General features: G+C 40.3%; 1 protein-coding gene across 1 annotated transcript; it reads left to right on the forward strand.

Annotated features, from left to right (window-relative positions):
- The first annotated feature begins 10,561 nt into the window (after positions 1 to 10,561).
- On the forward strand, positions 10,562 to 12,731 carry LOC108008952 (P protein). Its single transcript, XM_017072866.4, has one exon. It carries the CDS (start codon positions 10,595 to 10,597, stop codon positions 12,662 to 12,664), a length of 2,070 nt encoding a protein of 689 aa, XP_016928355.3. The 5' UTR covers positions 10,562 to 10,594; the 3' UTR covers positions 12,665 to 12,731.
- Positions 12,732 to 14,047: the final 1,316 nt, after the last annotated feature.

Here is a 14,047-nt window from a genome sequence, read left to right on the forward strand (position 1 = left end):
TCGGCCCAGCACTCCATTCAAGGGTTGATTCTTTCGGGGATTCGCCCACTAATGGGTCAAGCGTCACCCGGACGGACGTCAAAGTGTCTGTAAATCACCCACAGGCCAACAAAAACAAAACAAATCCGGTTCGGGGGGGTTGGGTTCAGAGGTAATGGACATCGACATGGACATTTGAGGTGAGGCTAGCTGACTGGCCGGCAAATACATCATGAAATGCTGAGCAAAGTCTCCCGGACTAAAGGGGTTTAGGTTAACCAAACCACTCTTAACTCCCCCACTAGTCCATTTTTTCAACTCTGTTTTGTTTTTTTTTTGGACCATCTCCTGGCCGTTGTACTCCAGTCGTACATATAATAAAGAAGAAAAGCAACGTAAATTACTCTCAACGGTATAATTTAGTTGCTTACTCCACGTTCACATTCCCATTGTTGCTTTTGTGCCGTTTGTGTGGGCCATCCTATCCCATTGCATCAAAGTCAGAGACATGCACGCCAGCCGAACACATTATTTCCTATAAAGTTTCCATTCTGTCTGCAGTTTGAACCTTTAGTTTGAACTCCGCCACCAGGCCGCCAATTCAGACTTTTCATTGTTCACTCTCCACTTGAGAGATTGGTCGTCAAGGTTGGTGGACTTGCTTCCAGTTGGGATAGAGATTTGTTAATCAGTTTGGAACTAATTCCATGGGTTCTGGCCATCTACTAATGAATCAATAAATGAATAAGGATTTTCATGGAGTTATTGATTACCTTGTATAAGAGGTAATCGATGACTTCATGCTAGCTTTTGTTCATCAATAGCAAGACATTTATTTCAATGAGAAAATATAATATTGAACTGATCTTGTAATTTGAAAAACTATATGCAACATTTTACACAACACAAAGTTTTTGTTGCATTGATTACAATTTTTTTCAGCCCAGCTATAGTATAACAAAAAAAAGGTTCATAAAATATACATTTTTGAAGTACACGATTTCAAAGTTTTGATTGTAATTAATGCTCTTCAAATACCAAAAAGAGCCATTACATTTACAGCTAAGATCTTCAGGGATCCCTTAAACTATCCCAAAAATCATATGACAAGCTGAATCTCACCCAAATTCCAACTTATTATAATCCCTTAAAGTCAATAAAGTTCTATTGCTAGGCAGTGCTGCTTAGTTTTAACAGCCTTAGGTGTTCAACATTTAGGTAATCCCCAGCATTGGCATCGGCTTACCCGCCGATCTCACCTCATCTGAGGACCTTTTAGCACTTTTAGCCAACAAATATTAAAAGCCGAAGGCAATATTCATTAAAAGTGGCCATTAAAAAGAGCCCAACTTGATGAGCAGTTCTTCCTCGTTTTTGTTTCTTTTCAGTTTCCCACTCAGAGATGCGAATTAAATTCATTGTTCATCAAAGGGGTTTGGGTTAGGGTTAGGTGGGCGGTGCAAGGTTGGGCCTCGTAATGTTGTCGTTAGCAGAGCTATCGCGTTGAGCTCTCCAAAACGTCGAGTTCGCAGCACTGTGTGAGCATTTCATTTTAATGCGACTACTAGCCATGTGAGAGGTGGGTTCTGGATGGGCGGCCCACTGCCCGTTTCGCTTCTTCATATTTCGTACTTGAAACGTAATTACTTTAGAAAATAATCGTTAAAAGTAATGGTCTGTATCAAATATATTAAAATATAACGCAACGATGGCGACGACGACCAGAAACAGGGTCGAGACCCTCAGCGAGAAACATTGCCAGCGTCAGCAGCTCGGGGAAAGTCGAAGGCGAGAAGGCTGCTGGGTCATCCTGGAAGGGCAAGGAGGTGTCTGGCTCTGGGCATTCACACTCGTCATGTCAGGAGTCGTCAAAGTGTTCGCCGGCATTCGTACGTCAAGCGAAAGGAGTCCACGCTCCATTGGCGGCCACTGCACAGTGGTTCACTGCCAGGTGAAAACCAATTAATACTGCCTAGTTCTAGTATTGCCCCCATATTAATAAGAACAATTTATATAACACTCTTCTGGCATATTAAAAACCTTTAAATGATTTCAATATATTTTAACATAGCTAAAGAAAAATAAGAACAATATAATTGTAACCTAAAACACGATATAGAGAACTTGAATAAAACAATTATATATCTTTGCATACTTATTAAATAACCAAATGAATGAATTACAAAGGATCGATGTGTCATCCCTAAAAGGATACATTTTTAAATCCATTTTTTAAAATTGTATTCATTTTAGTTAACAAGATACCTAGCTTTAAAAAACCTTAAAAAAGGAACTATCCTTTGATTTGATTTCAAAGTTTTTAACATATTATTTTGAAAATTATTATTTAAAAACGTAGTACAAATTTTTTTTAATATTCACTTAAAAAATAAATTTTTAGTTTTATGTTTAAATAATTTTTAAAATACCAGATACTCATAGATTTTCAAAATGTTTTACTGCTCAAAAGAATTTTTATATATATTTATTTCAATTTTTTTTTTTAATATTGCCTATTATACTTTGTAATTTTAAATACATATTTTCAGGATACGTTTGATATGAACAGCTAAGTACATCATTTTTTCCCCATCTTGGAAAGAATCTTTAAAATCGTGAGTCCCTGATTAATTGTCTGAACCCACTGTGGCTGGTTAGAAAAAATGTTGCAGTTGGCAGAGGGCACGGGCTCGGGTACGGGGCACTCGGCCTGGGACCTGAGACCCGGGCCATCAGTTGAAATGAGTTTTTATCAACGTCTGTCTGCTGGCTATCGCCAGTGGCATCTGCTGGGGTCAGAGGCGAGTCCTGGGCACATTAGTGAGCAAAAATTTTATTGCACCTCTGGTTCTGGTTCCTGTTCTGTTTCTGTTTCTGTTGCTCCGCTTCTATTTCATTCATAATATAATTCTCAATGTCTCCCTGCACTCGGGTTGACATTAAAAAAGCAATTCGCGTTCGGCACTTCATCTGCAGGAATAGTTTTCCGCCCTGAAAAACCCTAAACCCCCTGCATTACCTCCCAAGACATATCCGATTCATAATGCATAAGGCGCCAGCCTGTGGCATTACCAGTTCCCATTCCCAATCCCATTCCCATTTCCATTCCCATTGCCGTTTTCATCTCAAGGCATCTCATTCCTATTCCAGAAGTTCCTTTGTATGTTAAATTTAATTTCTTTTGTTTCGTTACTCGCACGTCATTTGCAAAATGAAATTATTACAAAATGTTTTCCTCTTGCCCGGCTCATTTGCCGATGGTTTGGTTCGGCTTGGTTTGGTTTGGGCCCTGGCTTTTCATTTGCCATTTTGCATTTTTCCTCCTTCTAAGGGCTCCTTTCTTGGCCTCGTCTTCATCTTCCTGAGAAGCAACAATTCCCGCGGGCATATCATCTGCTCCATCACTGCGCTGGACTCTTGGTTTTGGTTCCGGGGTCCTACTTCCCATTTTCCTCCGTTTTTATGCTCACTTCCCCTTTGTGGCGGCATCTTCCCAGTTCTGTTCTTTTGCCCATTTCTTAATCATTTTTGAGTGTCTTAATTTAAGTTGTATGCTCTGGTTTTAATTCCGAGTGTACTGTGAGTGGCTGGACCCTTAACTGGCCCTGATAGTATCATTAGCATTTCCGCAGCCCATTCCCTCGCACCATAAGAATTTTAGATTCATTAAATATTCCATCAATTTTCAGGGGGAACACCATTTACAGACATTTTAAATTAAGTAAGCCTATATTGAGAAGGGGAATCGAAAGTGTGTCTAATAAAATGAGAGGAAAAATGAAATTAAGAGGATTAAATTATAAGATCTAAGGTCATATATTTTTATCGTAGTTATTATTACAGTTACACAGCATTCAGAATATTATGAAGAAAATTCTTTATCTCCGATTCAGTTCCATTGTGATCTGTTCTTATGTAGATCCTTCTTCATTTGTGGCCATGTCCCATTGGTTATCTTTCGGTGGCATCGTGATGGCCTCATCATATTTTCCTTTGGCTTATTTTCCCCCGCAACATTTTTCAACACCACAATGCGAGGATCGTTTATCAAGCGGCCATGTAGAATGTAGAATGAAACGGGTCTGGACCGAAGGATCAATGTTCTGCAGAGGGACTGAGATGCCCCGAGAGGTGCGAATAAATTATGCACATCTGTCAACTTTTGAATTAGCCATTAAGGCGCAAAATGTGCACCATTAATATCTGACACCGGAGGCTTGATTTGATTCGTGCCACCACTGTGGGCTGTGGCGATCCGAGCAGGGCCCACTGTACCGCTCATGTCCACGCGCTATGTCAATGTCACCGGCGGACAAAAGTGGACAGTCGGTACTCGAGGAAGAAGAAGACGAGGAAGCAGTGCAGTTGCGCCTGCGCAGCGTCCTAATTGAAAGAAATTACTTTGAGTGGACCATGTCATTTGTCACCTTTTTGTGCAGCCTCCGCTTGGCCTGAAGTCGACTCCTTTTTTCCGACTTCCACTTTTTTTCCACTTTGGCGGTGATCTTATGATTGAAATTAATACTTTGAGCTTGTTTTTGGGGGAGGTGCTGGTTACCTATAAATATTTCATGGCAACTGCAATGTTTCTAAATATGTTTTTATTTCAAGAAATAGAAGACCGAAAGTAAAGTTAACTTATAAGAAACAAAATATAAGTGTTTAAGGATATTTTTTATTATATTTGATTTAATTTAAAAAATTATATTTTCCAAAAGCTTGAAAAGTTTTCTGATAGTCGGGGCAACCAACTATAGCGTTTCTTCTTGTTTTATAGGTAAAATCACAGTAGTCTTTAAAAAAAAAACTTACAATAATTAAAGGTCCATTATACTAATATTAAATAAATTTTAAAAAATACAACATTTTTATGGATCTACCGACAAATAATTGCCTGATAACTTCATGTCCTATCTATATCTATCAACTCAAACATTGATTTTCCCCTTCAAACCACCATCGCTCACGTTTGACAAATCAAATGCCAAAATGCCGCAAAAACTTCAACCATCCGTTGACGTTGATTTCAAATGGTGATGACACAAACATCAGCGGCAACAATCAGTTGGCTCATTGTGGTCACTCAACACGGTCAGAATCGGATGCCAACGGTCAGCAGCCACAATGCAAATGGCTCAGATTTGCCTTGGGACCACAAATCGGGGGACGGGACAGGAGAGGACACCTGACCAGATGACCAGTTGACCAGATGCCCAGATGACCAGATGGGTGTCAACTGGTGGCGTTGAAGGATTCACGATGTGACAATGTTCCACCGCCTGACATGCGGCCATAATGCGGCTCTCCAGCTAAACGGCAAACAAACAAAGCGACAAACAAACAAACATAAACGAAGAAGAAAACTAAAACTGTTGCTGACAGCAACAAGGATAGAAGCGACAACAACATGCAGCAATAAACTTGAAGTTGACAATTGTAAAAAGTCGGGGAACATGTGAGAGACGGCCTCGAAATGATACCTACTACAGGCAGTGATGGGAAGAATCTGCATAGGTGGTATTATTTACATTGGTACTTGTTTTCAGTACCGTTACCAAACCTTACAAGAAAATCTAAGCGAAAATAGGAAGGAAATTAAAAAAAATAGTTGTGTTATTATATTATTTATAATGCAATTGCAGACGATTTCTCGATTTGAACTAAGGGTTTAAGTTGTTTAAAAGCATATCTTAAGGATATTAATCTTAAATAGTATTATTATAATATAAAATAATTTTGGTTCGAAAACATATCTTAAAGATATCAATCCTTCATATTATTATTATTATTAGAGATAGGTTTGGGAATTAAATAGTTGATTTAAGCTCTATTCAAAACATCTAATCGTTTATTGAACACTTCATCATGTTTTACCTCTTCCGACAAAAATACCCAAAAAATAGGATAATAACTAGGCCATCACTGACTAACAGCAGCAACTGGGGGTATCAAAAAAACAGGCAGCAACAAACGGCAATCATAAAATCAACAACTATGAAATTCATCACCGCCCGGTGAAAAGCCTCGCCTCGTTGACACTTCCGCCTCGCTTTGGAGTTTGGACGAGTGTATAAAGTCTGAACTGGATTTGGATCGTCCGGCAGTGGCAGCAACATCAGCAACACCAACAGCAACATCAGCAGCAGCAGCAACACTCAACTCTAGACAGGCGACACAGCAGCAGCATCATCATCACTCACGGACAGAACGGAACGGCAGCATAACGGTGACGGGTAAGTGAAATTAATTGCATTGTTTTTGGCCAATGAATTCCTAGTTGCCAGTTTTTGTTTTCGGCTTAAACGCCTTGACGCCTTTTTGCCAAAACACCAACGGAACCAGCAACAGCAACATCAGCATCAGCCACCGAACAACAAGGCCAACCAGATTGGGAGCAGAGGGCATCATCACACAGCGGCCACAGCGCGTTCCTCTGTTCCCAAATCCATCTCCCCCGATCCGAATCCCTATCCCCATCCCCATCCCAATTCCTATTCCTATCCCCACTCCGCTCCTTGGCCTGTGACATTTTGCAGTTCATCACTTGTGATTGCCGCAGTATGTTGCACAAAACATTCAATGGGCACAGTGCTCTGGGGGATATCTAAAGGGTACACCAAATATAACGAAATCAAAATCAATGGTTTTAGATTGGAATATTTTTAGGGGAATACAAGAAATTTTAATTTTGGTTTGGTAAGATTGATTTGTTGAAACCAAGCCAAACATAATAAAAATATTAAAATACAGAATTTTTAAATTCCAGCATCGATTGATCAGAGATTGATTACTAGGTAAAAAACAGTATTTTAACTATGTGTAATTACAGTATTATTATTAAAAGATACATCTTAATTTAACAAAAAATAAACCGCTTTTGAAGGAGTTTTTGAAATCGCCAATAAAGAAGTGTACAAGTATGGTATAATATATTTTGGATATGGAAGTTCGATTTCTTCCGAAGGACGACGTTCTTTTTTCTCTGCGTATGTAACATTAGGCATCAATACAATCGATTTTTCGATTAATTCTGAAAGACGTTGTTCTTTTCCCACTGCATACTTTTAGGTACCATTACAAACGATATTAAAACTGTGTTATTTCTTAACAGCAGAAATCCTTATTCCAATGACGCATTTCTTAAGCTCGAAAAGGGTCGCTAGATTTTGTTTAAGGTTGTTGCTCTAATTTTTCTTATAACATGTTAAAAAAGTCTTATAATTTATTTATCCGATAAATATTCCGATAAATAATCCGATATTATTTCGATAAAGGTGTTTTCAATGCAAATATCTATACTTTTATGGATCTCTGTTAGCACTGTGCGGCAGTTAGGATGTTTTTAGATCCACTCGCTGCCCCTCCCCCGCCGCCACTAGCTGTTGTCCTCATCGCTTTATCGCGCCTAGACGCAACTCCGGCCTGGAGCGCCGGTTTCAGTGGCACAACCATGCCCATGCCCCAATCCCAATCCCACTCCCACCGCCGCTTCCAGTCCCAATCCGAATCCATCTGCCATATCCTGCCCCTCCCAACCCCTCCTGGCCAGGATTCTCGTGGTGGCTCTTGCTCTAGTTAGTTACCATCATCAACATGTTGACATGTCTATGACTGCATGCACATGTGTGTGTGCGCTGACATACTGTTTGTGACAGTGTGTGTGGGGAAGGGGTGTGTGTTCGGGTGTGTGTTTGTGCATTGCAATGCGCTAACCAAGCTCAACAGCGTTTATCACTCATGCTTATGGTCTTGTTTTTGCGGTGATATATCACACTTGACACTCATTCATTCAGTTTCGGAGTTTAGTGTTTTGGGCTCGTTATGTGCCACTCCCACTGCCTAATTCCCACACTCACCCCCCTCCCCATCCCCATCCTCCTGGCCGCCATTTGAATTTCATCACATTCTGAGGCAGCAAGGCGAACATAAACTTTCTCCACTTTCCCCTCGAATGTGCTCTTCATTGTTTTTTGGCACTGGCAATTGCGTAGTTAACGGTCACACAACTATCGTTAGCATTGCACTTAAAAATCAGAAGTAGCAGTTGTTATGTTATTATATCTATAGATATATCTGTACACATATATGTATAGTAAAAAGTATAGATCTATAGAATATATATTGTATAAAATGTACCATATTAAAGGGAAAGGATGTATCACCTTGACCTTAAGCTATAACCTCCAGGGTTTTATAATGACCACATAGCGTTACGCTTATAATTCTTAAGTTCCTTATAATAGTATAATTATAGTTCTAGCCGTCATATATTTTTATTTATTTTTATCTAGTTTTTACCTATCTACAATATTTATTTTTTACCTAATTATAAATTTATTATTATATGATATATGATAATAGATCATGATATATTATAGCCTTTATACTAAAAACAATTATTTTTTTTAATTTGTTAATATATAGTGTTAATAAAAAATTTTTCAAATGGAATATATATATTTTAAAATATAAAGTAAAGTAGAATGAGAGTGCTCATATCTTCACCAAACTCTACATTATTTCCCAACTTCTCCACAGTCATCAAATGGCTGTTGATTCCATGAGTCCCTGTTAATTTGTTCGTCGATAGATGGTACCCAAAGTCGAGTTTTGGGACTTCCAAATGGGGCAGTGTACGGGGAAGTGGCAATTCATCTATCCGCATCACTCACATGCAGTTTGGAAACCAGCTCGGTGGTTTTTTTTTTTGGGGTATTTGTCTTATTGTTGTTGCACGGGCTGGTTCTGTTTGTTTTTCAATAGCTTCACAAATGTTTATGCAGATGAATTGTATTTTGAGTTGTGTTTTTGTCTGGCTTGATGCTGCTAGACATTTGGAGGCAGAGAGATGAGGCGGAAGAATGAGATGGCTCATCCGAAAAGGACTAGGAGTCCTTCGCCATTTGATGAATGGTGGCATATGTTTGCCAAGCTCACCATAACGTTGCTGTAAGTTGTGGTTTGAAATCCTACATCAAATGGAATTTGCTTATGGGTTTCCTTCACCAAAATTATTAGTTTGGCATATGGGTGTTACTCAGCTTAGAATTACGGGAGTAAATGAAATAAACACTTTCAAAAACCATTTTAAAATCACCTATGTTAGTATTTAAAAGTATGCAACGAAGACTAATTTCTTTTCTTAGTAACTGTTGCATACTTTTAGACACCTTTATATGGTACAAAATATTTTGTAAATCGAACTTTTGATATAGAATTGGAAATTATATCGTAAAATATAGTCATTTAAATTCCTCTAACTTCCTCTACTAAGCATACTTCTAGTTCAAGGCAAACAATAATTAAAATCTCCAGAAAATCATGGAAAAAATCACCCGCGGCTGTGCAAAAATATTCCGAAAATTTGCCAAAAACTCTGACAGATACTTTGAACCCACAGCTCGTAAACATTTGCCAAAACCATAATTTGTTGTGTGTTAGATAGATTCCATTTAACTTTTGACTCCACCTCAAATTGGGGGCCACCGAGTTCCCAGGTAGCTGCCATTCAATCCAATTGAGTTTTTGGTTTCTGGCTTTTCCCATTACTGCAAAATGTAACCGAATCGTATCTGCAATTGTGTCTAAATTTAAAGGCGAATACCATTTATTTTTGAGGTCTCCCAGAAGAGGGGGAAGTGATCACATTCATATGGGATGGGGAAAGAACTGGCGCCTGCATTTTTATGGCATTCTGGCGACTTCGCTGTCGTTGTGGTTGTCGTCTGGACGCGTCCGTCACCGCCACAAAAAAGGCGTCAGGATTTTTTCTGCTTTTGCATTCTGCATTTTTTGACAGATGGACAGGAGATGTGTGGGGGTCTGGAAAATGATTCCGCAGAGTCGCGCGGAAGTTGCAACTTGTGATAAAAATCGTGTGTCAATTCGATTTGTGACGTTAACCGCTGCCTAAACAACAACAACAAAAGCCCGGCAGTTTTTGCAGGCTTGAAAAATGTTTCTGTTGCAATAGAAAAACGGACGCGTTACATGACATTTGTGGCAGCGAATTGGCAGCTTCCACAGGCCGCCTGCTGGATGCAATTTTCACAAACCTGACTGACGGCCGGCAATTCCTAGGTGGGTGGGGCAGGGCCTTTGAGGCGATTGTGGTTGCCCTGTACAGTGAAAAAATCTAAGAAACTTGAGGTTCAATGGAAAAATACTTTATATTTTGACAGCAAAACAATGCCAAATGCGACTCTTCGTTTTTATAACAATAAATGCGAGTCTAAATTAAGTATTCAATATTCTTATAATATATGGTTCCTTTTTTTAAAAAAAAAAAGCGAAATTATTTTTTATATTCCTTGGTATAGATCCACTTTTCGTGGTTTGTATGAATGATTTTACCAGCGAAACTTAAAAATATGTGTGTGTGTCGACAGAGCGGCGGCAGGGACAACATTATCTCACTGGCACGTGCTGCTCCTGCTGGTAACTGCTGGTTTCGATTAAGGATTATCTTAGTATACTTAAGTTCTATAATTCCTTGTGTAATATGTGGTTACTCTAAACGGCACATTGAATAAAACCCAAAGAGAATTATTGGAGTAGGAGATCTGTACTACGACTTAACCTAAAAAACGCCAGTCGTGTTTGACTAACATATCAAATGAAAATTTTAAGTAATCCCCCTCGGCCTATAAGTTCAAGATATTTGGGCGGTAGCCGCTTGCAGGTTTGGCGGCGAACCAGAACAGATGTCCACGATGACGAAGTGCACAGACTTTCGGACCGCAGTAGGAAAATCATACATATCACCAAGATGTGCATCCTGTTGCTCCTCTGGTTCGCCTGCACATTCATAGTATTCGTATTTGCCGCAGAGGAAAAACCGCGAAGTACTATGGTAACCGTGATGCCCAATAAAACGGTTTTCAGGAAGGTGGATCTGCCTAATGGGGTTGTGAGAATATCTCTACTTGGACCCGTGGACTGGTATCTCATGAGGTTTCCCGAAGAGGATAACGGAGAATATGGAGCGGGCTTACGTGTGGAGTGTGTTAACTCCGATTTGAATGTGTCCTATCACCGATCGGATATGTGGAACATTGTGATGAACAGCGATAGTACGGCTTATCTCGAGGTCTCGAGGAACTTTATACTGCACGAAGGGAGTGGTGGGGATCGACAGGCGGTGATCTCCCTAGAGAGCAAGCAGGACTCCCCGGTATCCCTGCACATGCTGATTAACACCAATCCCCTGATCACCAACATGTGCGTCCTCTACGCCGGCCTCTTGATCCTCGGTCTTTATATGCTGATCATCTTCGATGTTATAGATCACACCTTTGCCGCTCTCATTATAGCCACCACCGCTATAGCGATTCTGGGTCTTCTGGAGCATCGGCCCAATGTGCATACTATAATATCCCATGTGAACTTTGAGTCCCTGATGCTGCTCTTCGGTCTAATGACTATTGTGGATATTATGGCTACGACGGGTGTTTTTGAATACCTAGTTGTTTGGACTTATAGAATTTCCAGGGGTCGTCCTTGGCCTCTGATATTTTTCCTCAGTATGTTGACTGCCTTTTTGTCTGCTTTCCTAAACAGCGATAACATGGCACTGGTCCTAACCCCCATAACCATTCGATTGTGCGAGGAGATGTCCTTGAGGACAGCTTATGTGCTGGTTATCATGGCCATATTCGCAGATATGGGGGGTGCCTTGACCCCCATGGGCAACCCACCCAATGCTATAGTAACCACCAATCCAGCGGTGGTGGCCGAAGGTGTGGATTTTGTGAACTTCGTAATCCATATGCTGCCGGGAGTACTGGTGGCCATGTTTGTGGTCTTTGGCATTGTCTATGTGACCCATAGGAAAAGTATCTTTGTGCTGGACCAACATCAGCTGGATCTGATGAAGGAGAGGGAGGGGGAGAAGGCTCCACCCAGTCAGGAGACCCAGGATCGCATAGCTCAGCTCAAGGACAAGGAACCTGGCAGATATTGGCTCAAGCCGGCGGAGAACTATCCGGAAACCTTGGCGGGATTGGAGGAGGGCAATCGCATCCGGGACAAACCGCTGCTGATCAAGTGCTGCATTGCCCTGTCCTTTGCCTTCCTCTGCATGATCCTCCACTCCATTCCCAAAGTAGCCGATGGTGCCACCCTGGGCTGGGTAGTCCTCCTGGCCGCCTTTCTGCTCATCATCTTGGATGATAAGAGCGATCTGAATGCCACTCTGGAAATTATACAGTGGACCATCCTTCTCTTCATCGCCGCCCTTTTTGTACTTTCAGAGGCTGTGGATCAGTTGGGTTTCTTCGAATGGATTGGGGATAGAACAGTAATGTTCCTGACCAGCTTGGAGCCACAACATCAGACGGCTGTGACCACCATGTTGCTCCTTTGGACCACCGCTTTACTAACGGTCTTCATCGACAACGCCGCCGTTACCATCTTTATGCTGAAGTTCAGTTTCCAGATGGCCAGCAAGGATGATATTCCACTACCACCGATGTTTTGGGCCCTGACATTCGGCGCCTGTTTTGGGGGAAATGGATCGCTGTTCGGAGCCGTGTCCAACGAGATCATTGCCCTGATAGCCCTTCAACATGGGTACAAGATCTCCTTCTGGCACTTCTTCGTCATTGGGTTTCCACTGATGCTGGTGACCATGGTGATCGGTTCTGCCTATCTTCTCATTGCTCACTCGGTCCTAAGTTGGAACTAACATTGGAGATTCAGTCTGTAATATCTAAGTATATTGTCCATATGACTAATGTATTAAATTAATATTAAAAAAGGCTCCAAGAATCAGAATTTTTTATTTTTAAGGAATACAATCCATTTAAGTAATATACAAAATTAAAACACCCCTATTTTTTAAACCTGAGAAAATATTCCAAGTTTTGTATCTTAAAATAATTAGAAAAAAATAATTCCTTTTGCATATTTGCCCATACTAGCGTAATAATTGACATTGCAACAATGTTAAACCAGAAAAGAGGTTTCCGTTTCGAGAGTTTAGGCCACCCAACATATTGTTATGTCAGATTTCTAGTCCACAAAAAGCCGAAACCCACACCAGAGCACGCAGAACGTGGCCAAGTTTTGATGGCTGACAGCAGCGGGTGCTGCATTTTGGCCACAATTGTCAGGTGTCGTGATATTCCACCGCCTGTCAATCCGATTTCAGTCAGAAACACACATTCCATTGAAACAGCCCGAAGGGCAATACCATATTCCCCACTAAAATACGAGTAAAAAGTGAAAGGATTTACCCAATTAGCTTAATTGGGTATTAATGAAATCCAATGTAAAACGTTCATTGCATAATAGTAAATGTCTTATTCAGTTTTATAATTTTTGGAAGTGATTTAATAAATCAAATTTAGGTAAATATTTTTAAACTTTGTTAAACCAAATGAAAAACAACAAGTTTTATGGAATCCGGTTTGAGGGTGGGTTTAAGAACACATTTTTTGTTGCATACTTTTTGAACACAAAATGTTGCACAGCATTACCAACGAGGTGGGTAAGGTTAATAACTATTTTTTAAAAATACTGTTACAAAAATCCAGTAAAATTTGGTGTTCTATGAGTGTAAAAACCCGAGCATTTTTCATTTTTCTATATTTTTCTCTGACAAGTTTGAAACGCATAAGACGAAAGACAAAACTAATAAAGATGCGTAATGGCTGTATGCGCACAAATATTGGAAAATAATTACAGTGGGGAAAGAAAAGCGATAGAAGTCTGAAAAAGAGGGATGGATGGTGAAACTAAGCTTCTTTTTTTGAAAAGGATCTGAAAGATATGATATCCTTTGGATGTTTTTAAATCACCCATCCCTTTCTGGCGTAAATCTGCATTTCTCTTTCCCCCCTCTCTTAACATTCCTTGAATATCCCGTTATCCTTTTGCGGTGTGCATGCAACAATTGTTCCCTGGGTCACGCATGCCAGAAAGAGAGGGCGCTAGAAAAGGGGGCGGAGGTGGAGAGGCAACAATAACTTTTTAGCAAAAAAAAAGCAGCGCAGGAATTAATGCTCTTCAAGTGCTGGAAATGGAAACTCTTTAACAATCCTCTCTCTCTCGCTCCTTGCCGCTCTCC

This window comes from Drosophila suzukii, chromosome 2L (genome assembly GCF_043229965.1).
Source record: "Drosophila suzukii chromosome 2L, CBGP_Dsuzu_IsoJpt1.0, whole genome shotgun sequence".
NCBI lineage: Eukaryota > Metazoa > Arthropoda > Insecta > Diptera > Drosophilidae > Drosophila > Drosophila suzukii.

Bases quoted from the DNA above. Each gene is read 5' to 3' on its own strand.
- LOC108008952 (XM_017072866.4), top strand. From the start codon at position 10,595: ATGAAAATTTTAAGTAATCCCCCTCGGCCTATAAGTTCAAGATATTTG.